General features: G+C 43.3%; 1 protein-coding gene across 3 annotated transcripts in view; it reads left to right on the forward strand.

Annotated features, from left to right (window-relative positions):
• The first annotated feature begins 3,495 nt into the window (after positions 1-3,495).
• Positions 3,496-25,228, forward strand: part of MLXIP (MLX interacting protein) — a 53,904-nt gene continuing 32,171 nt past the window's right edge. For 2 of the 3 annotated variants that reach the window (XR_012631265.1, XM_074886846.1), the window contains exon 1: positions 3,502-3,866. Coding sequence is in view for 2 of the 3 variants with exons in the window: in XM_074886846.1 (XP_074742947.1) it covers positions 3,514-3,866 (353 nt within the window). In the remaining variant the exon portion in view is untranslated. Of the gene's footprint in view, positions 3,867-25,228 lie in introns of all 3 variants that reach the window. The other variant, XM_074886845.1, reaches the window with a different exon arrangement.

Genomic DNA, 25,228 nt, shown 5'->3' on the forward strand with positions numbered 1-25,228 from the left:
GTAAAGCTCCTCAAGACTTTTTGGAAAGATTCTTTACATTCGAGATGGATATAAAGTGTCCAGCTTATTTTTAGTGTTCTGTGTGCTCTGTCCCAAAGTAGCCTGCAGTTTCACAGACAGCTGAACTGGTCTGTTGGCTCACAGATACCCGAAGGGCGAGTCATAGCCAGCTTGCCTGCTCCCAGCTTGGTTTTGTTGCCTCCCTTGCGTTTATGGGGGTGCTCATAGCATTCTCTCATCAACCATTTAAATTTGCTAACCCGGGAAAAAAAACTACCCATTTTTAGTTAGGTTTGTTTATTCTTCTCTGGATTAGAGAATTAAATCAGCAGAATTATATAAGGGAATTACATACGGGGTAGGACTGGAGAGAGAGAATAGAACAGAGGTAGAAACAAGGATGTAATTCAAGATGAGTCCGAGAAGGAAAAGCCCCTGAGCAGGTAAGGCTTGTGCCAGTGAAGGAGCGAGCCACAGCCTAGCCTAGCAGCAGGGTACGGAGCTGGAGGTTGGCCCTGTGGTTTGCCTGGGAGCAGGACGGGCAGAGGAGCCAGCGGAGCGGTAACGGGATGGCTGGACTCCCAGCGCCTGCAATCAGCCCCACAGTCTGAGGCTGTGAGTAAGATTGCTCGAGCTCTTGCGCCTCATCAAAATGGAAATGCTTATCTTCCTGTCTGTAGATCTAGGAGGATAATCTCTTACCGCTAAGTGTTGTGGAATATGCTGCAGGTATATTTTTAAACAGCTTGGATGTCTCTCTGTTCAGTGTCTATTACGGTTGAATTCAAAGTCCGTAAATGGCTGGCTCCTCCTGTGCTAAAAACCTGCACTGTTGAAGGAACATCATCAGAAGATGGTGGCCTTCATTTCACTGCAGATCGCTAAAAAGAAACAGTAAAGAAAAAGCATACTCAAAAGATGCTGCTGTGGCACCTTAGTGTTTCCCTGGAATTCCTTGCTGTAGAGGAGGAGAGGATAGCCAGGAGTCTTCTCCTGTTGCTGATCACATACGTGCTGATCTTGAAAAGGCAAACCAAGAGGTCTGTCTCCAAAATAACTGGATTTATTTTAAGGGATGCCTCTTTCCTTCCATCCATAGTATTTGCACTGAGGAAGACTAGAGGAGAAAAATCCTGAGCTGCATCTTAACAGTCATAGCTTGAGGTCACTGCCCCTATTTTAAATGATGGTTTGGTGTACTGCTAACTCTTGTTAGAAAATTGCATTGCTACCTAGTGACTTTATTTTAACAAGTTACCCCTCTTTTCATACAGGAAGAAGCAGGTGTGGCTTGCTTATACTTTTGTGAGGTAAATGTATAGGCTGTTGTCATGGAAGCACTGTATACAGTGCTGTTACTGGTGTGTGGTTGTGATTTATTTTTAGTTTTTAACAAACTACATGTAAGACTTAAAATAGATACTGTAAAACTATGAATGTTGTTTTGAAATGCTTCTGGTTTTGTACTTAAAAGTACTCCCCAATCAGAATGCTTTGCTGGCAGATGGCATTGCTTTTTTTGTTGGGTTTTTTTTTCTTTTTTTAAACCCAATGTTAATGTAAGGTAGCAATAACCACCTTTGAAGCTAAATATGACTGTGACCTTTTCTTGAGAGTTTTAGTTATATGTGATGCTAAGAGCTGAATGCTAGTCTTGATTTTTAAAGATTTGTAACAGCCCTTGCATGACATGACCATGCCTTACTGCTACTTTCATGTGTGGGGAAGTATTTGACCTACCACTCCTCCTCCCCTAAATGCAGTGATCCATCTTGATTTCCTGCTCTCTAATGGAGAATATTAGATCACTGCAAGGGTATAACTGTGATATTGCAGGAATGCCTTCTGTGCCTGAGACTTGCTATATCCATCTCTTGAGTTTCCCTTGATTTTATTTCTGATTTTATAAAGCACAAAAAGTAGCATGTGGCAATTTAATGTTTGGTTTTTTTTTTTTCTTCCTTCTGACTATGTAGAAGAGCCTGGGGTTTTTAAGCATGGGATCTTAGAACTGAGAGAATATAAGCAGTTTAGTATAAATGCTTTGGAGTATGCCACCTAGAATACAATTGCTCTCCTGGTGATGGAGGTTTGCTCTACAGGGCAAGCTAGAGATCTTTTCTCTTGACTTTATATATACATACAGATTTTTGTGCTGTAAGCTGCTGTTCTCTCCCCAGACTAATATATCTGCTGGCCCTATTGCTATGCTTTCATGTTAACCTACAGGATCCATTGCTTCCTTTATGCTTTTGAGAAGGATGAAATTGAATCTTTATTTCCCCTGGAACAACTGTGCTTACTTTACACATGGCACTGAGCAGGTCCGTGGGTTAGGCGTGAGCCACCAGGCTGGCAGTAGAAGCTGTGTCCCGGGCTTTTCTCAGTGATTGCAGGCTGATCTCTCCAGCCGTGTTTGCAGCCTGCCTGTTGCATGTCTCCAGCTACTTCTGTAGCTGCCCTGCCTTCTTGCAGACTTCTCCTGGAAAATAATAAGCAATTTACTGTATTAAAGATGGTTTAAATCCATGAACTATTTCTAGCACAGTCGCTCTCATCAACATTCTTCAGCCAGTTCTGGGCTGTCCTCTGCATCTTCTCATGTTCTTAAGAGTCCCTTAAGTTCAGGGGTGTTTTTCTGAGGAAGCATATTACCAAAGACACGTAGTTAGCTCTGTGTGATGGTTCTGTTCAAGTGACCACAGCCTCCCTAGGCCTCTTCTCACGCTTAAGGCTGGAGGTGGTTATGCATTTTTGGTCGAGGCTTCCCCACGCGTCACCTCACACCCTACGACATTGTCCTGTTGGGTGGAAGCGCCATGCCAGATCATTTAAACCACTGTGGGGGAATTGGGGACAGGACAGCAGTAGTGTGAGACCGGGGCCTTGTGGCAGCGATGCCACCATCTTTCTTGGTGACGCAAGGCGGCCGGCGGCTCCGCAGGTTATTTCATGATCAGCAGTGGTGTAAGAGGAAGGGTAGAACATGGTGGGTGTCACTTATGGCCAAGAGCTGTCTGGTTCTGGCTGTGTGGGAGGAGGCGGGAGGGCCCTGCCCTTTCCTCTGAAGGAGCTCTCCACGAAAGGGCAGCGGGGCGAGGGAAAGCGGCCTCCAAGGCGATGGCGGGCTGCAGCTTTCACTGAGGGAAAAGGCCCTCGGGGGTGTTTGCCCCTGGCCTTGGGGCTGGGGGGTGGGGGCCTGGGGCTCTCCCTGAGGGGACGCTGCCTCAGGGGGCGCTGAGGGACGGCGGCCGTGGCGGGAGGGGCCCTTTTTGGAGGGACGGGAGCCGGCGGCCCGGGCCCGCCGCCGCCGCTGAGGGAGGCGGCTGAGGCGGGAGCGGGGAGGGCGCAGGCCGCGGGGGAGGGGCGGCGGGGGCGCTCCGGCTCCTTTAAGCGGGGCGGCGCGGCGCGGCGGGGGCCGGCCCGGGGCGGAGCGGGGCGGTGGCGGCGCAGAGCGGGCGGCGGGCTCGGCCGGCGGCTGGCGGCAGCGGGGCCATGGCCGCCGACGTGTTCATGCGGCCGGCGCGGCTCCTCGGGGCGGCGGGGCCGCTGCCCCCTCGCACGGAGCCTGACGAGGACTCGTCGGACACGGACGATGGAGGCGCCTCGCCGGGCGGAGGGCGGCGGTGCGGGCCGCGGCGGGGGCAGCCCCCGGGCCCCCAGATCATCCACTCGGGCCACTTCATGGTCTCGTCGCCTCACAGCGAGCACCCGCCCAAGAAGGGCTACGACTTCGACACGGTCAACGAGCAGACCTGCCAGACCTACCAGTTCGGGGCGGCCCGCGGCGGCGGCGGCGCCGGGGGACGCCTCAGCATCGACGCCTCCCTCACGAAGCTCTTCGAGTGCATGTCCCTGGCCTACAGGTACCGGCCGCCGCCCTGGGGGGCCGGGGGTGGTGCGGAGGGGCCCCGGGCTGAGTCACGGCCGCGGGGAAAGCCCCGGCTGGGCGTCGGCGGGGGCGGGGGACCGGGCCGGGGACCCGAGGGCGCGGTGAGGGGCGGGGGAGGGCGAGGCCTGAGGGGGGGGTGGGGGCTCCGGGACCGGGGCTCCCCCGGGGGTGCGGGGGCAGCCGAGGGTCGCCTTTCGCCGGTGATACCCCCCCCCACGCGTGGGTGTTCGTGTCGCTTTTGTTTTCAATGAACTTTGGGGTCCTTGCGGGCACTTTCCGTAGGCCTGAGACCGCGGCGGCAAAGCGTCGCCCCAGCCCTCGCGGCGAGTGGTTTGGGGTGAGGGCAGAGAGGTTGTCACAGCGTTTTCACCGAGGCCGGGAGGCGAGGAGAGGAGGTTGGATTGGGGGGGTGAGGGAGGTGGGATCCCGTCTCCCGCGTGGGAGTGCGCGCCGCCTCTGCAGGCTCTTCGTGGCACTAGAAAATGCTCAGCATCTCACGGTCAGGCTTGAAGTTGGTGGAAACATCTGGTGCTGAAGAGTCTCGGGAGAAATCCTTAAAGGGCAAAGTAAACGTTTGTGCCCCGGTCTGTGTGAAAACCGGCCATTTTTTTTTTTTTTTTTCCTAAATCTTATTTTTATAACAAATCCAAGAAAGCGGGATCTGTCATTGTTTCCTTTGTTCCGGTGCTTGCAGCTGGTAGTAGCACTTCCTGGGTTTGGCTGCACCTTTTGCTCAGACTTCAGTTTTGCTTTTCATCTATTTAAATAAAGCATTATATTCACATTTATCCCCTTTGTCTGTCCTCCAAAATGGAGGCAGAGCTATGGAATACAAGTGTTTTGAAAAGATGTATGCCTGCTCGAGTCTTTTGTTCCATGTGATATAGCAGAAATTGGATCCAATCTGATGTTCTCTGTGGAGCGTATTTTGGAAGTTGATTAAAAGGAACGATGGAAAATGCCTCTGAGCATATCAACAGAAATACTTACTTTCATTTATAGGATCCATATTAGCTTGCTAGAAGAAAATTAGCTTTACCCACCCCAAATTCCTCTATTTAAGTATTGCTTAATGAAGAGGAAACAATAGAACTATCCGTTCTGTACAGTTAGCGAGTAATCTTCTAATTTTGATAATTTTTACCAAGCAAGTTATTAGTTACTGCAGGAGGGCGAATCTTAGATAAGGTGCATACAACAGTAGACATAAATTATTTGCATTTACAAAAGAAATAAAAATGTAAAACTTAACTAAAGATTAACTAGTCTGCCTTTATTGTACAAGCTGAGAGGAACATGCAAAGGAAGCACAATTATTGCGAGGGACAGAACTAGATGTGTATCTTCTCATCAGCCTCCATCAGCTTTATTTTATGTTGTTCTTCCACCAGTGTATCCTTGGGATTTTGAAACTGAGGATCACATGTAATGCAAAGGAATAATTCTGTGATACTATTTTGACAATACCGAAGTCTGATGTAGATGCATAAATTGAGCACCAGATCTATTTCAGCAGAAATAATTTTATCCTGCTGGTTGGTGGTAGTATGATGCAGGGTGCAGAAAATACCTTCTTAAAGGCTACCAAAGAAAAGCATGTTCTTGATACTTCTGTACTTGGATACCTTAAGGTTTCCTTAGTTGCAGCATCCTGCCCAGATTCAGCCTGCTTACTCGATGGCTTTGTGATAAATTTTTAAAATCTGCCAAACAAAGCGGTTGTGAACTTGGGTCTAAAAAGGATTAAAATAATTTTGGAAAGTCTGATTTGGGGTGATGAAATGAGGAGTCATCGTCATTTAATAAATGATTGATTAAGCAGGTAGCTCGACCCTTTCTACCTTAGAAGTGATCTCTCTGTCCATGTCCTCCTCATGGAACACACGATACTGGGGTAAACAGCAACTGCCTTTTGTGCTTCAAGTTTGATTTGAACTTGGTTGGCTTATGGGGATGTTTTCATTGCTGTTGCCTCAGCTGTATCTTTCCCATTATTGTCTGTCTGATCTCGCGCGGGTGAAACGCAGATTCTGTGTTTACATTTGTCGTACTGCCTTTGCTGGATAGACATTCACTCTAGAAAAGAACTGGGGGCGTGGAAGCCAACACCAAAAACTGCAAAACAAAAGGTGAAGTGTCAGTTTTGCTTTGTGGCTGTTGCAGAACCAGCAATGAGGGGCATGAGCTAACTCATCATGTTTCTAGAGCTGGGGTAATGCAGCTATGTTAAATACAAAAACAAGGAAGTTGCTGTAACAGAGCTCTGTGTGTAATATTTATTTACACTTGACACCCATTGCTAGTATTTCAGTGTTTAAAGTTTTAAGAAGAAGGGCTAAACTGGGTGGTATCCATTACCTTTACCAATGAGCTAGAAAGCAAAGTTTTTCTAGATTACCTAGGTCATTACTGAGGGTGGTTTATGTCTGAAGGCGACCAAATTTATGCTGAATCACGTTCACGTTAGGATGCACAGTGTAGCCTGGGCTCCTTTAATTGTACTGTAAATCTTTTTTTAATATTGCTTTGCACTGTTTGCTGTCAGATTTTTTTATGATAAAAAAAGCTATTTCTGAACACGAGGGAAGTAATTCCCTCCTGCCTTTGAGCAGTACAAGCTAACCTGATTTTAATTTTCATCAGAGCTGTTGCAGTCACGTATCCAGTTGCGCAGGCTGAAAATCCTCATTTCAGATGAGCCATTTCACAGGGGAAAATATGACCATAGCATACTCCCCTGTACAGTTAGGAGATTAAAACAATCTTCTAAATCAATAAGTTACTTATAAACACTAGGGTTTACAACAGGTATCACGCAGGCTGTACTTTATCTAAATGTCACCCGTTTTTCTTATGACATTGATTGCGGGAACTGTACGACACTGACAAAGGTAAAAGAAGCCTGGTTTTCCTCTTTTAGCCCCTTCATCTCAGCCCTTTAAAACAGTGTGACCTTGCAGATCTTGATGTGTGTAGGTACCTATAATTGACCTTATGGCAGGCAGGACACTTTAAAGGCAAAAAGATTTTAAAAAAAGTGCTTTCTGAAATGAAAATGATCTTTCATGCTCATTCTGATGAGAAACGATGCTAATGGTTATATGCCCTACAACTGTTATTAAGCAGAATTAAGTCAAATGATACGTAATTTTGATATTTAATTTAGTAAAGCCCTTTAATAACTTTGCAATTATCCAAATAATTACATTACCCAAAAGTAACTTCGCAAAATTGAACTGTATTCTGAAATGTTGTGACTGCAGCATATCATCAAGTTTTTTTCTGAGATTGGGACAGAATTTTTTCTCTTCATTTTGGAGAGCTCTTGTCTTCAGCAGAAGAATAATGTTCAGCTCCTTGTAGAGTGCAGACTGAAGGCTTATGTGAAGTGAAAATTATGCTTTACGAAAGGACACTGTAAACCATTTATTTCCCTAACAGGCTGGAATATGGGGACGTTGAACTTCCGTGTGGAAAGCTCTGCTTTGGGAACAGCGATGTATAGTTTGTTTGATGCTCAAAACCTGAAATACGCATTTGGAAGTGCAGATCTGCACATTCTAAACTCTGCATGTGGAGCTCTGAAAAAGATGCGGTAGGAATCAGTGGTATTGTGCTTGGTTATCTTCAGAGTTTTGATGTGGAGGTGGTAGAGAGGTAAATCATGCTGGAATGACTAATGTAATCATTGCAGGGAGTAGGAAATAAAATGTATTACTCCTGGAAAATGTAGATTTAAGTCGATTCTTTAGTTATTTTCTCTAGGTGTAAAATGGATAAGTGGCGGTGCAGACTTCAGTTAGTACTCACCCAGTGTGTCTTATCCATGCCCTCTAAAGAAATAAGAGGTTGATGAGGCTCTAGGACCATGTAAGTCATTAATTGTCTTTATGAAGGTTCCCTTTTGTGCAGTGCTGGGGAGACGATCTCTGCAGTTGAGAGAATGGGCTAGTCAGTTGTGTGTGGTCGTGAACAGCATGTAAACAAAGCACGAACTTTATTTTGGGAGTTATTAAAGATACTGCTCGCACTCAGTTGGGTGGTGTTCTTTTTAAACTTCTGTTACGTATTAGTATGTCAGTTGATGTCCATCTTACTTAGTGGTAGGGTATTATAGAGTAGGTGAAGATGCCTTTGTGGGCTCATTTATCGTTAAGTAGCCTCAGAGTTCTTTCACCTTCTAATATGAGCTTAAGGAACATGCCAGGCATTGCACTTTAGGTAAGAGTGTTAACATTGGCATCAGATACTTGTCTAAAACCTTCTGGATCCTGCTTGTTAAAGTTGCACAGAACAGGGGAGTGGGGTCTGGGAACTCTTATGAAGACTACCGTGCGAAAAGCTTGCCAGGTCATTTCTAGATCTCTCTCCTCTAGCAATATGACCCCTTGACTTCATGTAGATGTAAGCCAAAAATGTTCCCTTCATCAGTGGAGTGACATTAGGGATCAGCTTGTTTCCAAAGCACCTTTGCCACATATTCTTTGATAATGCAGTATGTGTTTCGGGAAGTTCTTAGCAATGGTGATAGTAGGTTTGAGATTAAAAACTTCCCCAATTTAGTTACATATTTTATATGCTGCTTGTAGGAACTACTCTGATAAAAACACCTATATTCATCCTATGAATTAAGCCTAATTTGAGCAGAGTTGCTGTGTTACAAGTGCTCATGGTTACGGGTCGTTTCAAAGCAAGGATGCTATATTCAGAGTGCAATATGAATCAGAACATTGTTACTGAGCCTCTTACCCTGCTTATGTCAAATGCTTGATACAGTCACAAGCTTTTAAGCTCTATATAAGACGCTCTTTTAAATTCCACCTTGACAACCTTGAACCTCAGAAAGGTTTGCAAAAAGGTTGCTGAGCTGTTCTTGTTTCAAAGATGAATTTCTTTTGCCAGAGTAAACATTTAATGGCGGTAGTGTGAAGAGGCCTTGGTTGAAGTTAAGGTTTTGGTGTCTTCAGGGCTACACATACTTTCTTACACGAAGAAAATACAAATTCTGTAGCCAGACTTAGATACAGGAACAATTTTTTTTGTTCTGCTCCTGGCTATTTTGGTGGCTCTGCAGGTCACAAGATTTTAGTGATTTCTGTGGACCTGACTGTGTAGGGTGTTACTACAGAGGTGTGCTGCCCAATAGTCACATTTTTCATATAAAAAGCACATCGTTGGTATCATCCTCTGATTTACTATTTAATCTACATGTTTTGTTGTAGTTCTCTTGTCTTGTGTTTTCACACAGTAAACAGATGTTATTTTCTGGCTTAAATACAGCATGGATTTCATAACCATAATTTTTGATGGATTGCTGAAATAGGGAAGAGGGAGCTAGTTTGTCCTCAGATTGCCAGTTCTCAATAACTTTTGCGTGGTCTGAAAAAAGCTCGTCTGAACTGTGAAATTTGAAATTACTTCTAGTGAAGATTTTGTGTTGCGTGATTATGATGTGCTTTGAGTGAACTAGAGTTTGATGGCAACAGAAATTAACACATTGATTTCCAGTTGTCTCCCCCTTACCCGTTCTAATTTCTTTCTGCTGAGTGGCAAGAGGAATTAAAGCCAAGAAACCCGAAATTCAGGTCTTAGCTTTACTCATGTTTTCCCACTTGCTCCTTTAGTAGGTCACTGAATCATTCTTGTTTGTTACTCTCCCATGCAGGGGAAAAAAAATTGCCATTCTTTTGGAAGGCAGAGTTGATATACAGTCACTTGAGCAGCTGCTTATCTCTCTGTGTGTCCTTAAGCTATGATTAGTCTTAATCAAACAAAGGGGTATCTAGTGATGCAGCAAGCTGGAAAGTGGTGGGGAGGAATAAAAGGAGCTTTGTAGCCATATTGAGCTGATGGCTGTGCATTTCTGAGATGTCAGACAGGCATTTTAAATTTGCACAGAAGTTGACAGGCTTGAAGTAGAGAGTGAACTCTCAAAGTTGTTATGTGAGTGGAATTTTCCCTGTAGTAACTCAGAGATCTGTTGCAAAGAAGGAAGAGTTGAGAGGGCAAGGAGTGAGGCTGGAAGCTCACTGAGATTTGCAATAAAATTAAGAAGATCTTTGACGAATGCATTGAATGAATTAGAAGGGCCAAGATAAAGCCACCTGGGCTGGATGGTGTTGATAGAGGAGGTCACAGGGATGGAAACAGGAAGGAAGAAAAAAAAAAAAAAAGATACTGTGAAGTTCAAGTCAAACAAATAACCTTTCAGCTGACTGGGCGGGTTTGAGTCCGGGTTACAAACTCCCTGTGAGTGAGGAAATAAATGTTCAGCAGCAGGGTTGAACAGAATGGCAGCAAGGGAAGGGAAGTCTCCGAGTGTGATAGGGACATTGTGGAGAAGAAAAGAGATTGGAGTGGTACTTACCGGAGATCTGATAAAAAGGATAAAGGTGAATGGATGATGATGAGTTGGGGAGAAAAGAGGATGCCGGTGTAGTGCTGTTCAGGGGAGGAGAAATAGGTATGAGAGGGAATATGATATGGAAAATAAGGGTAGATGATTGAAGGTGTGGCTGGAGTCAGAGAAGTCCAGCATTTCTTCCCCATGCTTTGATCTGTGATGGGAGAGTTAGATAGGAAGCACTTCATGAGGGTGTGCCTGATAAAGGGAGAGAGTGAGCTGGATGGACCCAGGGATGGAAGTCGCGGATGATCGTACAGTAAAGTGGGGGCAGGGGAGTTGGGGTTCCTGCTTTGACTGTTCTAATACTGCCTTGCTTCCTTTTGCTGTTAGAGAGAAAGGTTTGCCTTTTTAAAACAAAACAACAGCAGCAAAAAAACCTTATCAGTTTAGGAACTTGGACCAGTTTGGGTTTAATCTGGTATTTCATTTTTAATTAACAGACTTCAGACTATATGCTTGCTACTTCCTTTCCTTTGTATGCAGAAATTAATTGCATTTACAGTTTTCCTCATCTGTCCTTTGATACTTTAACGTCACTGGCACAAGCAGTTTCTTTAAAGACAAAACTTCTAAGCTACTTCTGAGGAAAAAGACAAGCTTTCTAAACTCTTTGATGGCTATAGAAATATTTTACAGCTTTCATACAATTTTCCTTTCATTCTGGGAAGGAAACCTTTAACATGTCTATAAAACAATTATGAAGATGATTAGGAAAAGTACTTGTTTCAGTTGCCTCCAAAGAAAATAGAGTTGGTTCTTTGTGTTTCAGACAGTGATGGAAAAACCTGAATCTGATTGTTTTTAGTGCAAGCTAGAATTACACTATTGTCACAGTTTCTGAAGCAGGAAGACTTGAAAAATGGGGTTAGGAAAAGCTAGGTTTTCCAGAAATTGCTTCTAATAGTTTTACTACTAGAATAGAAATTCTAAACATGGTCTTTCCAAAATATTTTTTTGTTTGTTTGCTCAAATGGGGGTTGGAAGGTCATTTTTGATTGTTTGTTTTGAATGTAAACCATGCTGTCTTGGTGCCATTCATAATATAATTAATATAGACATCTCTTTGTAAGTAAAGCAGTAATTGCCATCGGAAATGTTCTAGTGTGTGTTTGCCACAGCTTATTTACTTTGTGACACAAGCACAAAGCTTTTCGCTAGCCCTTAGTTTCTTGGCTTGTTGATCTTAGATAAATCAGTTAACTGCTTTTTCCTCCCTTTCTCCCTTCTAAAAATGACCAAAACAGCCTCAATACTTCAGAGACCCAGATGTGTGTATTGCCCTTTTTGAAAGGGGGAAACAAAGGCATGAAGTTTAGAAGTGAGCGAACATAGGAGTCTAAAAGGAAGCCATATCAAAGATGACACTTCAGCTGCAAACTTAAATAATAAAGGAAAAAAATGGAATAAAGATTTAGGAGGGGAAGAGGAAGGTGATGTGCTGTTTACTGACACCTCTGTTAGAAAAGCTACTGGCCTGTTGTAAGGGTGAAGAACCCTACAGATGCAAATTACAGGGTAATAAAACCAGGCTGGTATTTTAATGGTAATCATAATACTTCTGGAAGGCAGTGTTCTGCTGTCTGCTGCCTTTGGCGTTCACCAAACTGAACTGCCTGTGAAAAGTGCCTGCTGCCTGTGGTGACTGGTAGTTGTGGTTCTGAGAGGCATCATCGCTCCCCTCGTGCTGTAGCCAAGGAAGCCTTGAATACCTGGTGCATCAGCTCTGGATTCCCGAGTCTGTTCTGATGGTGGCCTTCTGGAGAATCTAGAAAACCCTCCTGCTTTTAGAACAACGGGAGCTGCTGTTATTCTTAGAGGAATTTGGATTTTTCACCTGTGGAGAGTTGGTTTTGTTGGGCTTGGAAGTCTAAATGGTGTCAGCTTCCCTGAGCTATCAGACGCTTAGTTGCCGTGCGAGGCATGACCTCTTTCTGCAAAAGAGATCTGTTCAGAAGGCAAATGTGCTGCTCCTGTTTGCTGAAGGACCCTGCCTGTTAGGGAACCGTCTTTGCTCTGCAAGCAGGAATGATGAGGGCTCCTTGTCTGCTTCCCTCCCTTGGCTTGATGTGCTGCAGCTGCTGGACTCTGCCTTACTGTGTTAAATGTAGTGTTGCATTGAGCAGATGTTTGTCTACTCAAACTCCTGTGGGGATATTTTACTGTCATTCTCATACATGTGGCGATCTCTTACAGGTCTCTTACAGGCTTAGTGCCTCTGAGGAGCGAGTGTTAAAGGAGAGCCTGACACCTCGGCCATTCTGTGGCAGTGTGAACAGTTGGCTGCAGGGTAATTGCCATTCCCTCTCTTAAGTAGATATCAGTTTGTGCCTTAAGGTATTCAGACTCTGGGTGCTACTTAAGAGCAAGCTCAGCAACAGTTACCTTTGTGAAACAGTAGTATTTTTAAAGTTGGGCTGTCCAGCTGTGCCGTCAGATGGATGACAGAAATCGGGATTGGAGAGGACTGTAGGAAGCCATCTAGGCCCAAGGCACAGTTAAATCCAAAATTCCGACCCTTGGTCAGTTATCTGGACCACGGCCACTTGGAAGGTGCATCAGAGGTACAAAGCCCAGGGTGTTAGGAGTGATTCTCGGAGCTGCTTTGTCTCCTTTGAGACAAAATGAAAGATGACAGGCCAGATGGGAAGGGCCTGCAGGCCACCGCTTGGATTATCACATAGCAGGTTCTGATTAATTAGCGATAGGTGTGTTTTGGCCAGGCCACTGCTGACCTACAGATAACCCCTTTGACACGATACATTTTGTGATGTACCGTGATGCTAGGAAAAGGGTTTGATTGTTTAAGTAGCTAAGCATGCTGCTTAATGAATTGAACACTTTTTCTGAAAATCGCAGAATGATTTTAATGACTTGTTAAATTTTAATGACTTGCTAGACAGCTTTTTGATCCTTGGTTTTGTGCTCACAGCACAGTGTTATCTACAACAGTAGTGCAGTTAGAGGCTTTCTCATCTCTGTTTCTAGTTTAGCTGATGGTGTATTGCAGGGAAGCAGTGGATGCAGTCCTTTTTGCTATATTTAATGCCTTTTCTTGAATTTTTTATATGGAAATGTCTTGCTACATACAGAGATAAATATTTTTTTTTTAATATAGTGGGAGATTTCCAGAGGTATCTTTATTGCTTATTTATACCACACCAGATCAAGCAGAGGCTATCTTTATGGGTAAAGTACACATGTGTTGCTGCTTATGCTTCTCTTTAATTGCAGATTAACAATATTTCTCTATGCGTTCTCTCAGTGATTTGGGAAACAGAGGACAGAATTTTTGTGGGACAGTTAGAGCAGAAATAGAAGAGCTGAGGCTGCATTCAGCTGAAGGAGCAAAGGAAGAAAGCTCGAGAGATCTACCTCTTTAGTCCGTAGAGAGCTGTCCTTACACAAGTGCAGGGATCTGATGCTTGCTACAGCTTTGTTTCTGCATGAACATGAAAAGGCTTCTTCCAGCTCAGTTGTGAGATGGAAGGGTGGTCTTGTCTTTGCTGGTGTTAGGTGGGGTTTACTTGTACTAGGGTTGGCTTGTGAATAAGAACAAGAATTGAAGAGTTGAGCGTTAAGGGTGACCGAGGGTGTAAGGAGAAGATCCACATAGCCTTGCTCTTGTGTAATAGGTTTGCCCTTGAGAAAGAAGTTACTAGTTTTGGAAGTGAGACAGCAGCTGCATTCTTTATACTTGAGTCTTGCAGATCTGGGGGGAAGGTGGCAGCTTGCAAGTCTGCCCTGGTCCGAACCCTCTGCATGGTATACATGTGGTCCTCTGCACTGCTTGCCTCCTATGCCATATCTACCCTGTATTCTTCTAAGAGTCCTGCTTATTTGGATGCTTCAGAGTAACCGTGTCGAGAGCTTGTGTGAACACCAGAGCCTTCCTGCCGTTGGAATAGCTGTGGGAAGTTGATCCTGGGGCTGTGTCCCACCAGGCTGGGTACAAGAGGTGTACAAGACTGTTCTGTCCTGAAGAGTTTGTGTTGCATCTTGTACTGCTGCTTAGAACAGACCCGCAGAAGCATACATAAACAGGATGAGGCCTTTTCTTTTCACTGGTCCTTCTAACAGTGAAGCCTGTTTAGTCCTCTTTTTAAGTGATATGTCTGCATAACAAGATCCAAGAAAACGTTGCAGAGGGATGAAGGATGCTTTTGCTTCTGAGATCTGTCAAGTTCGTTGTTTTCAGAACTCTCTAGCATGGGATGTTCTGAAAATTCTTGTCTCCATTTCTCTCTGCCACTTTGTTTATCCTCCCTTCCCTCAAGGTCCCATAGTAATGGGTGCTCTGCCTGCAGCAGTTCAAGGACACATGAACTGAAGTGACCTTGGCCAGCCCGGCTGTGAGACCTCTAGCAGGGCTGCAGCGAATGCAACGACTTCTCTATCCAACAGCCAGACCACTTCCCAGCCCACATGAACTGGTTGTCCAAAACACTCTTCTTGCCCACATTGTCCTCGCTGTGCCAGGGGCTTTGTTGCCTTGGCAGCAAAATTCTAGGGCAGGGCAAGGGTTAGACTCAGACCATCAGACCGGGAGTGATGATACAGAGTCCAGGCCTGTGTGATGGTGGTGTTGTATCTTTGGAGCAGCTGGAATGAAGTGACGTTGGGGTTTCACAATAGACCTAAAAATAACTTGGGCCCACTGCATTTAGTTACTATCTAGTAACTGTACATTCATGTGAATATACATGTGAGCTGTTACAGGCTACTCTGCTAAATCCTTCTCGCTGCATCTTGCATGCAGTTTGTAGGCTGCTGTTAAATCTATTCACTGTTTGTCTTCACTATTGACACCATTCCCAAAGGGACAGGGACCAAATGGAGCATGAATTGTGGAAGAGCTTCTCAGTTCTTTGTGATTTTTCGTTGAAGTCCATGACTGCTCTTCATTATCTTCTTGTTATGCAGACTTTTGCTTTTGGTGCTGTGGTATGACACTTGATGTAGCCTGTGTTAGTTACTGAAAACTATTACTTTGCAGTGTCAGAGGCAAAAGTAATCAACAAGGTAAAAAAAGAAAGGCATGCATATAAAAAGGAAAATTTAAAAAAAAGGTAAAAAGGAAATACCTGGACTGTGGGCCTGGCAGCTGTTAGAGAAGAAGTGCCAAACAGGAAGAGGCCAGTGGAAGATCTTGTTGCATTCCTGATCTGCCAATCAGTGGATATGGTTATTATCTGCTGCCACATTTCCCAGAGCAAAGAATGATATAACTTGTTATTTTCTAGGATGGTTGGTCTCTGCTCATTCTGATGAATTTCTGAATGTTTGTACAGAAGCTGTGACTGTGTGAACAAGCTTATCCATGGCAAGTCAAGCTCTGCTAATAATATTTACAGTGACAACTGCCTGCATCAGAAGAACTTGCAGTATTTGAGTGAGAGGCAACACAACGAAGTCTTGGTTCTGCTAAGCTGTGCCGTGGATTCAGGAATGGGCTCTGTCATTTGCTTGTCTATTAGCAGCACGTACAGGTCTGGATGTTACACACGTCATGCTTCTCATGTTAGCGCATTCTGTACAGTGTCCAAAGAAGGTATAAATGTTTCCCTGTATACATATCTGCACAGATACTTCAGCTTAGTCCAGCTTTCTGTTTGCTTGGTAAACATCTGTCCCTGACAGGATGGAGGTTGAGAGAACTTGGGTAGAAAATATGGTAGTGGTATGCCAGATGTGGGAAAGTATGAAGCTGTGAAAGGGAACGATCTACTTGCTTTTGCTCTTTCTAACACAGCTTTTGAGAAAGAACATTGAGAGGAGGGGTTGTAGTGGGGCAAACAGGTTAGCGACCTAGGAACACACACAATAATGACTGTCTGGGTTTGAGGATATGGAACTTTTAGAAAAAGACTAAGTCAAAGGATTTGGATATGGTTGTGAAATACTTAGATCTGCTTCAGAGCCAGGTAAGTATTTGCGTATTGGCAGCTTATTTCAAATGAACCTAGTGGTGGGATGAGAGAATCGACTCAATCAAAGATACAGATATCCTCAAGGAGGAAACTGCACTTATTTCAGGTAATTAGCAGCCATGTTTGACACCTAAAACCTGTTGAAAATAGAAAGCAGAGATTGCAAAATAGCTGAGAGCCTGAAGCAATCTATCCAAAAGCTGGGGCATCCGAGTTGGTGCAGTAGCCACCATAGTGGCTTTTCTCTATTAAAAATGTCATTATCCCTCTCTTTTCAAAGCAGAGACCTGCCAAATCAATGCACATATTCAACTCACCTGGGTATGGGGGGGGGGGGGGGGGGGGAAAGGTGTCCATAAACACAGTAAAAGGAGAAACAATGTAGTTCTTCCAAGTCACTTTTAGGGAGTAAGTTAACAGAATAGTTAATATAATTTTCTTTTACAGTTGAGAGGGGCTGGAGGAGGCTGGTGGTTGGGGGCTGGAGGGAGTGTCATACAAGCATGCTTGTCCTGTTCTCACTCTTCCCTGAGCACCTGCTTGTGTCCACTGCTGGAGATGGACTGCTGGGAAAGCTGGACCTTTGGCCCAGCCTGTATGGGTGCTCTTACAGCTCTTGCTAAAGCAGGTGATGTCTGGTGCCAAGTACTAGAATGAGTTAGACAGTGTTTTAGTATCAGCTGTGAAGAAATTCCAGGCAGCACTTTCACTGTTTGCTAACCTTTCTTTCTTCTAAAAAAGAGATTTGTCTTTTGCCTTACAAAAATTACAGCTTTAGAGTGCTCTCATTTTATAGTTTTTGCTTGGTACAGAAATGTGTTTTCTTCAGGGCAGCACAGGACAGTATGTGTCAGTGGCATTTGGTCACTGGAAGCTGCAGATAAACCCAGTTTATGTTGCTGCATGGCTGCTTTCTGTGATACCAGCCTCATTCTGTGCTGCTGCCTTCCCTAACTGACTGCCTGAAGGTACTGGGTATTCCACTGTATTGTGAAAGCAGCCAGCCAGTGTTTGTGACTTGAATGACTCTGTGATCTGAGTCATTCCTCCTATGATGGAGGGGTAATCTGTAATCAAACTGCATGGGAGCCAGAGGCATTCCATATGTTCTGGTCTGTCCCTCTTGCTGTGTGAAATAGTTAACCCTTCATAGGAACCATGTGATTAGATTTCACTCATCAAATCAGCAAATGTTACTGAAGAGCGTAACTAAACTTAGAGACTGTAAGTAGATGCACAGAAATATGCTATAAAAGCCCATTCATTACTGTTTCTAATAAAGTTTTGGTCTGTGAAGGCTGTTGTTTAGGAGCCCAGCATGGATCCCATCTGTTTTCAGTATCCAGTCATACAAGTAGAACACTCAAATCCCCAGTAAAAATCTTAGCGGAGATTAAGGAGCCTGAAATTTTTATTAGCAGTTTTTATTAGCACATTAGTAGGCTTGGGGTCTGACCTCTGCATGTGGTGATTATAGTCTGTGTGGATGTAACAGGCTTTTTAAAATGGGGAGACAGATCATAGGAAGTTTAGAGATTGCTTCTCTCTATAGCAATAAACATGTAAGAAATGTTATTTACCTTTCATCTGAGCATTCTAAGGGACTCTACAAAGTGAGGGTTGAGACTGGTTTATTGTGATTTTGCATGTGGCAAAACATGATTCAAAGGTGAGGCTTGTGTGAGGGTCACTTAGTGACGGGGTTTTTCGTTTTGTTTATTGTAAGATTCAGGGAAGTGCTGATATTGTCATGTGTTTTACTGGGGAAGTCACCACTTGCTTTGGGACATAAACCATCTCTGTCCACTTGAAAATGTGTCCTTTGTAAGGAAAGGGTTAGGTCAGTCCAGCTATGTGTTTTACCTAGTGCACAGGTGAATGATGTGAGAATTTCTGAATGGTTTTGCTGGTAGATGTTTGAGCATGGTGGTTACTGTGAGCAAAGGAATGACTTTTAAAGGTTATATTGCAGTCAACCCAAGGTCTTTCTCTGATATTCACCACATATAATGAGATTAAATATTGCTTTATAAAGTTAACTCCTATGAAGCGTTCATCAATGCCCTGTGCGGTGGTGAGCATAATGACCATAACCACCATCATTATAAAGTAAAACTCTACTCTTCAGCATGACTGGAGCCACTTTCCTAAGGACAGGGCTGATCTTCTCTCCATCTGTGTGTGGGAACCAGGCATCTCCCTTGACCTGTCCAATCCTACATGGATAATGAGAGCCATCTGGGAAAAGCGTGGTGAGGGTCGTATGTCATGAGCATTAGTATGCTCCCCGCCATGTCCCAGTTAATTAACGAAGGGTCACTTGCACAGCCTTTCCTGCACTGCTGCAGACAAGTTTCCACAGCTTCTGTTTGAGCTGGTGACCCAGAGGTGAAGGTCTGCTTTCCACTATTTGTTCTCTGAATGTTCAACCTTCTTAGGAGGCTGTGGTCTTTCGTGGATCCCAGGGAGCTTCACTGCCTGCTCTGAGATGTGGCTGTTCCTGTAGCAGGAGCAGGAGGAACTGCTGCTTCACAGGTCTGTGTGATGTTCATCTCAAATTGAAGGGCTGGTTTTGGTGAAGGTATTGTTAAAGCATTTGTTTGCACCTAGATCCAGCAAAGCTCTAAGTGGAGACTTTTCCTGTCAGGTGCACGTGGCCTTTTAGAGGTGTTTTTATTTTTAAATTTTTTTTAAGCTCCTTTTTCTTTCCTCATTCCAGTCTGTTTTATGTTAACTCCGGAAGGGGTTTTCTCCCTACATTATCTTTCTATGGGATTTTTTTTTTGATCTTTCAGCAGCCTTAAGTAATAACACAACGGTGCCTTTAGTCTACTTCTGTCTTTTGTGTAGTTTCTGGTTCAGCTTTTACGTAAATGTTGAATAAACTCTATGTGTTGTTGCAGTCTTGAGTCCTTAATAACTGAATTTGGTAGTAAGTCTGGTGTTTTTCAAGCTGCAGGGAATTGGTTGCAGACAGCTGGTATGAAAGCTTTGTTTCACAAGGGGAGAGGTGGGGGAGCATCTCTTTTTAAAACACTTAAGTCGCTTTCAGAATAAGATCCCTGAAGTCTTGCAGTATATTTATAGGCTTGTAATGTCGTGCAGAGAATGTTACACTATCCTCTGTGGCAGAAGTGCCGGTTTCGGGTTTCTCTGCCTGTTGAGCATGGTAAACAGCTCTGGGTTCCTGTCGTGTGTGCTGCTCAGAGAGCTGTGCTGATCTGCCACACTGATATGGTTTGTTTGGGTTTTTCAGAAGCTCTGCGTGTGAAAAGTCTTTGAACCGTAATTTAGGTGCTTAAAACGAGGTCCCAGATCATCACATCTTGATCAGTGTATTAATCAAGGCTAAGGCCTTAACATTCAAAAGGATTCTGACGTGTTCACAGCTCTTTGTGCAAGAGGGTCCTTGCCAACAGCCATTCTTTTAAATGAGAAGGAAGGTGCACTGGACAGCTGTGTCAGTTCCTGATCATCTGTATTGGAAAACAGCTCTTTGTAATTAGTACTCTGATTCTGAGAAGTTTGAGCAAAAACCAGTGACAGAAATCAAGTTTTAGGAAGAAGTGAAAAATTTCAAAAGACTCTGAAACAAGCGAGTAGGATCACTTCCCTCTATATTGCAGCTTTTTCTAAACACTTTTCACCATGCACAAAAGAGGGCAAGAAACACTTCAAAACCAAGGAAAACCAAATGTATTGATCTGATGTGAATTTGTTGATATGTTTGTCAATACAACGTGCTGATCATCATCATCGTAACAGTGGAGAGCAGTAGGAAAGCTCCTCTACCTCCTAGCAGAGATTTTGTAAGAAAAGATCACAGTAGAACTAACTGATCATTATATCCCTGTTACACCACCTGCAACATTGTTAGATACGTGTTTCTGTTACCTCACCAAAATTTTATGAACCTTGTTTGAGCAGCAGGGAGGCGAGATGAAGAGGAGGAAGTGATGGGGAGGAGAAGGGGCACATTGAGTGCGGTGGCTGTTTTCTAAAAGGGAAGCATGCAGCGGGGAGGGAGCTGAAAAGAAAACTGTTGGTAAAGATGATGCAGCAAAGAAAATGTGGTAACTCTCCCAGCCCTCAGTGCTGCTGATCACAGTGTTAGTTACTGGTGCACCACTGCGTATTACAGAGTCACAAGGTGTGTTAAAGCTGGTGTTTGTCTTCTGGTCCTTTCAGGCAAAGAATAGAGCATGTGTTCCCAAAATTAAAGTTCTCAAGCTGAGCGTGTTAATAGTTTTGACAGCTTTGTGAATGATGCTGGATCCTCATTTTCTGGTCATGCTGGCCCAGAGTATGACCCTTGCAATCCTAGCACCAGAGAGAAGGGGAACTGGAGAGGGGGTTGGATTTGAATTTGAATTTTTGCATCTCTGGTAGATCGACTTCAATACTTGGCCTGCAGCTTGCAGGCGGAGAACAGCTGTCTAGCATTCTGTGAGTGGGTTTCATGCTTACTGCTTTACATACAGAGATAGCATGATCGTTTTGTTACAAGGGTGAGTCCTTTAAAACATGAGGCATTAAGCTACACTGCAGAAAACATTAGAAGGAATTGACTTTCCACTCTCTTATCCAGCAGTTACTGTCCACAACACTGGTAGCACCTCCTGTTTTTAAAATTGCCCAGTAATCCCCACTGTGTACCTGTGCTTTTGGTTGTTTAACTGTTTGATCTGAACTTTCCCATGTCTGAGCCCATGTTTCTTGGCTGAGAAGTTGTTCAAAGTGGTTCAGTCTCTTCCACTAATAAAGCTGAAACCAGATGTATTGCCCATATTTAAATAAATAAAAAAAAAAGGAAATAAATAAGTTCAGATCATTTTTTAAATATTGTATTACCCTGAGGATCAGAACAGGGCCTTGAAATTTGGTGAGGGGGTGGCCCATGTTCAAGTGGAGGGCTTTGTCCTGCAGAACTGTTTTTAAACTTGGGGAGATTATAATTTTCTAAGAAACTGGAGGTAGCAGCTAGTCGAAGGAGTGACTCTAGAGGCGGTCAGAGCATTGGAGGTCCATCTGGCATGGTGAGAGATCAGGAAAGGGAACTGGGTGCAGTTTTGCAAGGAAATGCAGACATGTCATCTTACATTGGCCAGATCAGAGAAGCGGATAATGAATGTTAATAAGTCTATGCCTCAGTTTCCCACCTGCAAAATGAGGGTGAAAGCACCATAGAAAAGCTTGTGAGGAATTTGTTAAGATAAAGTAATAGTCTATAAATTGGGGTATGAGCACTGAAAAGCAAACAGTGTGAGGGGCCACCAATGAAAGCGCTAAATATTCCGGATGTGCTGCGTACCATCTATTCTGTACACGGAGGCTTAGGATGTGCTTGTGATCCTATAATCCAGGTTTTTCATAACAAGAAATGTGCAAAGATACCTACATATAAATTCAGATGCTTCCTGCCTTTTGTAGTGATTGTGTATGCTACCATAATTTTATGTAGGGTTTAATTCAATATTAAACATGCATTGGCGTTCACTTCCAACTGAGATTTGAACTGCTCTGTATAGAGTACGTGATAAATTTATACAGTGTAGTTCAAGCCCATGCTTAAACTACTAGTTCTTGCCTCAAAGGAAAATTTTTTTTAACTGAATTCTTAGAAATTGTGATAATCTTCGCTTTGTATGCTTTCCACGTCTACATCTAATCTGCCAGGAAAATAAATGACAGATTGTGTCTCTTAGTCTTTTACACTGGAGTAGAAACTTTGGGTTGCAGTGTTTGTATGAACAAAAATCAGAACGATTTCCTCTGGAGTTTATTTTTTAAACAGTAAGCCTGTAATACTGCAAAAGTTCTGTAACTCTCTTAATTGTAAGATTTTAAATTATTGACAATGTTTACAATGATGCTTTCTTCTAAAGGAAGGTTTGAGGAGACCTGATGTTTTTATCGATGCTGATGTCTGACCAACAGATGTGTTCCTAGCAGACCACAGAAATAGTTTAGAAAATATGAATATTTTAATGTTTATCTGTAAACAGAAAAAACTTTTGCCACAGAGATAAAAGCAGATTCTATGTTGTCTTGAATTATCTAGCCAAGTGGAAGAAAAATTAAGACTGCTTTCTTCTCTCTTTTTCATTGACAAGTTGAGAAACAGCAATGCCAAATAAAATGATAGTGCAGATGCAGGTCAGCTTAGTTCTTAGTGTTACCTTTATACCATTTTCATACTGAGCATATAAAATTTTTTTACAAATTCTCTGTCATGCTGTGAAATTCACCAAGAGCTGGGGAATGTGTAAATTTAGATGTGTAAATCTAATCCTTGGTAAAACTGACTCTTGCTGGTAACATTTCCAGTATGGGGCATGTGGCTGGGATATGATCGGCGGGTGTTCTGTCTTCTCTTTGCCACTGACATACTTTGTGGCCGTGGGCAGCTGCTCTCCAGCTTGGTATTTCAGGTTTGGACAAATTAACGCAGTAGTACTTGCCTCTGACCCTACATCTCGAAGCATTTTGTGAATTCTGTATGTCAGTGTCGTTTTTCATGATGGAATCTCTAGTAGTTCTTTGGGGAAGGTCTTGATTTTTGACGGTTGAAGTATGTGACATTTTATAAAGTTTTAATGTTTATAAAGTTACAAAGTACATGACTTTTGTGGATGGGCAAACAGGTACAGCAGGGATCAAGGAGAGGTTTTGCTCAAGACTTAGCAGTGATAGACGGTGATGGTGAGGTGCATTTCTCGGCCTTTTGACTGAAGTATTAGTGACATATGAAGCTTTTTCTATTTTCTTGCTGTTCCATTTCTGTAGTAAAGTGAGTCAATGTTGGACAAATGTCTGAAAAGCAGGAACATTTCTAGAAATATCCTCTGATTTCTGACTGGAAATGAGAAACTGTCTAAATATTCTGAATCTTTAAATAGACACTGGCTGAAGGACACTATAGCCTCCAAGTCTCGTTGGTATTTATACTGTTCTTTATGTTCCCCTTCACCCTGTGCTGTTCCAGCTCTCTTTTCACCCGTTCATAACTTGCATGAAACCTGCTTCTGTTGAAAACATTTCTCCAGTGGTCCTTCCCAGCTGTCTGCAAGCCTTCCTCTTCGTATAGCAAATCTTGGCCATCTTGTTTGGCTGAAACTCCAGTGCAAAACTCCTTTCCTTGATTGACGTAATGGTGATATGAAAAGCTGTCAGTGTAGATGTGATAATACTCTCAAAACGTGGGTTTTTCAGCTCTTGCTTTTCTGTGAGGCGGCTGCAGTACGTTGCCTTGGCAGAGCACAGGTCTGCTGGTATAAGCCAGGGTAGCGCTCAGCCTGCCACAACACTTACCGGGCTCATTTGTGATTTGCCAGCATAGATATGGTCTGTATCAGAGCAAGAGCCCAGACACTGCGAACCTTCACTTATGCAAATTAAGTTAAACTTCCAAACTTACTTAAAATAATGTTCAATCCGTAAAATAAATAAAATAAGGTTTATAGTGCGTTTGTTGGGGCAGGAACGTTTGCTTCTTGTGTATGACTGATCTTTTACTTTCCTGTTCCTTTTCAGGAGGTGCACACCTCAGCCCTCCTGGGTGAAATCAGTCTAGATAACATGTTACTTGGCAGGTGATGCAATTCCAATTTGCTAGTGGATAACTTTGATTTTTGTTTTTTATTTTTCTAACACTTCTTAATATGTAATGCTCATGATAGAGGAAGAATATCCTATCTTCAAGACTGAAGTACTATTTTTAAAAGGAGATGAATCAAACAGTGGGGAGGGTTTGGTTGTTTCAAAATGTTTGATGTAACTTGAGCACAAAGCTCCCTACTGTTGTTTGTAGAGTGTGGGCAATACAACATCTCTCCACAAACCTGGAGTCCGTTACTGCAGGAGGATTTCAGATAGGGAGGGTGAACTAGGTAACCAAGAAAATGAGCTGCCCTAATGCTTGCTTTTAAAATGAGCTATGTCTGGGATTAGTATCCTAGGGCTGCAGCTGGGATTAACTTTGTAGGTCCAAACAGTGAGATGCTAAAGCGTGGCCTCCTCGCAAGTCCTACACACATTCACTCAGTGTAGAAATGTTTTTGTTTCACTTGCCTGCCTCTTTGCTCCGGCACACAATGCATATAATCTGATTCTTTGAATGAACCTTTGTTTGGGGAAATATTGTTAGTTTTGGCTCTTGGAGAGCTGAGCTGACAGGCCCAACTCCCCAACAAAACAGATTGGAGATTAAAAAACAAACTAAAACCACGCCTTCAAAAAAAAATGCTGGGGAGAAGCCAAAAAGTTCTTTTTCTGGGTTGCTGAAAAAGCTAATCTATTTAGCTACTGTAAAATCAGATATATTTTTTTTCCTATTGCTTAAATTAAGAGCCTCATTGCAATAAAGGGAAGAATCTTAGTCTGCATCAAAAGACTGCATGATCATGTACAGTAAGGAATCGGTGGCGGGGGGAAGGCACAGAGAAAGTGGGTTTTGAGGCAGGTGTTAACAAGGCAAAAAAGAGGTCTTTTAGTGCAGGGGCAGTGGGAATCTGATAACTAAACAGGAAAACACAATACATTTCTGCATTTCTTTCCTGTAAACTGAATTTACAAAATTCAGATTTGAAAAGAAAATAATTTGTTTACAACTATAGTATGCACGACCCCTGTGGTCTGTATGAGAAGTGATTCCTGCAGGTCTGCAGGAGCTGCTTTTCAAGGTATCTTTGCTGTGTTTGAGAATATATATTTGGGCAGCAAGGTCAGGCCTGTGGAATCTGAGCCACGGCGCTCAGAGGTTTATGTTTAAATTCCATGTACGATAGATCTAGGCCAGGTGCTATCCGAGTGCAAAAGAAAAAAATAACTTCTCCTGAGCTAGAGAGCCAACTCTTGCCAGAGATATTCCTTGTCCCTACATATCAAAACAAGTGAAAGATGAGAGGGTGGAAATGAAGATTTTACGTGCAGAGTATGGCGGTATGTCAAAAAAAAAAGAAAGTCTGTGTCTCACTTCTAGTGCTATCACTTGCACACTTCACA

Source organism: Strix uralensis, chromosome 17, assembly GCF_047716275.1.
Source record: "Strix uralensis isolate ZFMK-TIS-50842 chromosome 17, bStrUra1, whole genome shotgun sequence".
NCBI lineage: Eukaryota > Metazoa > Chordata > Aves > Strigiformes > Strigidae > Strix > Strix uralensis.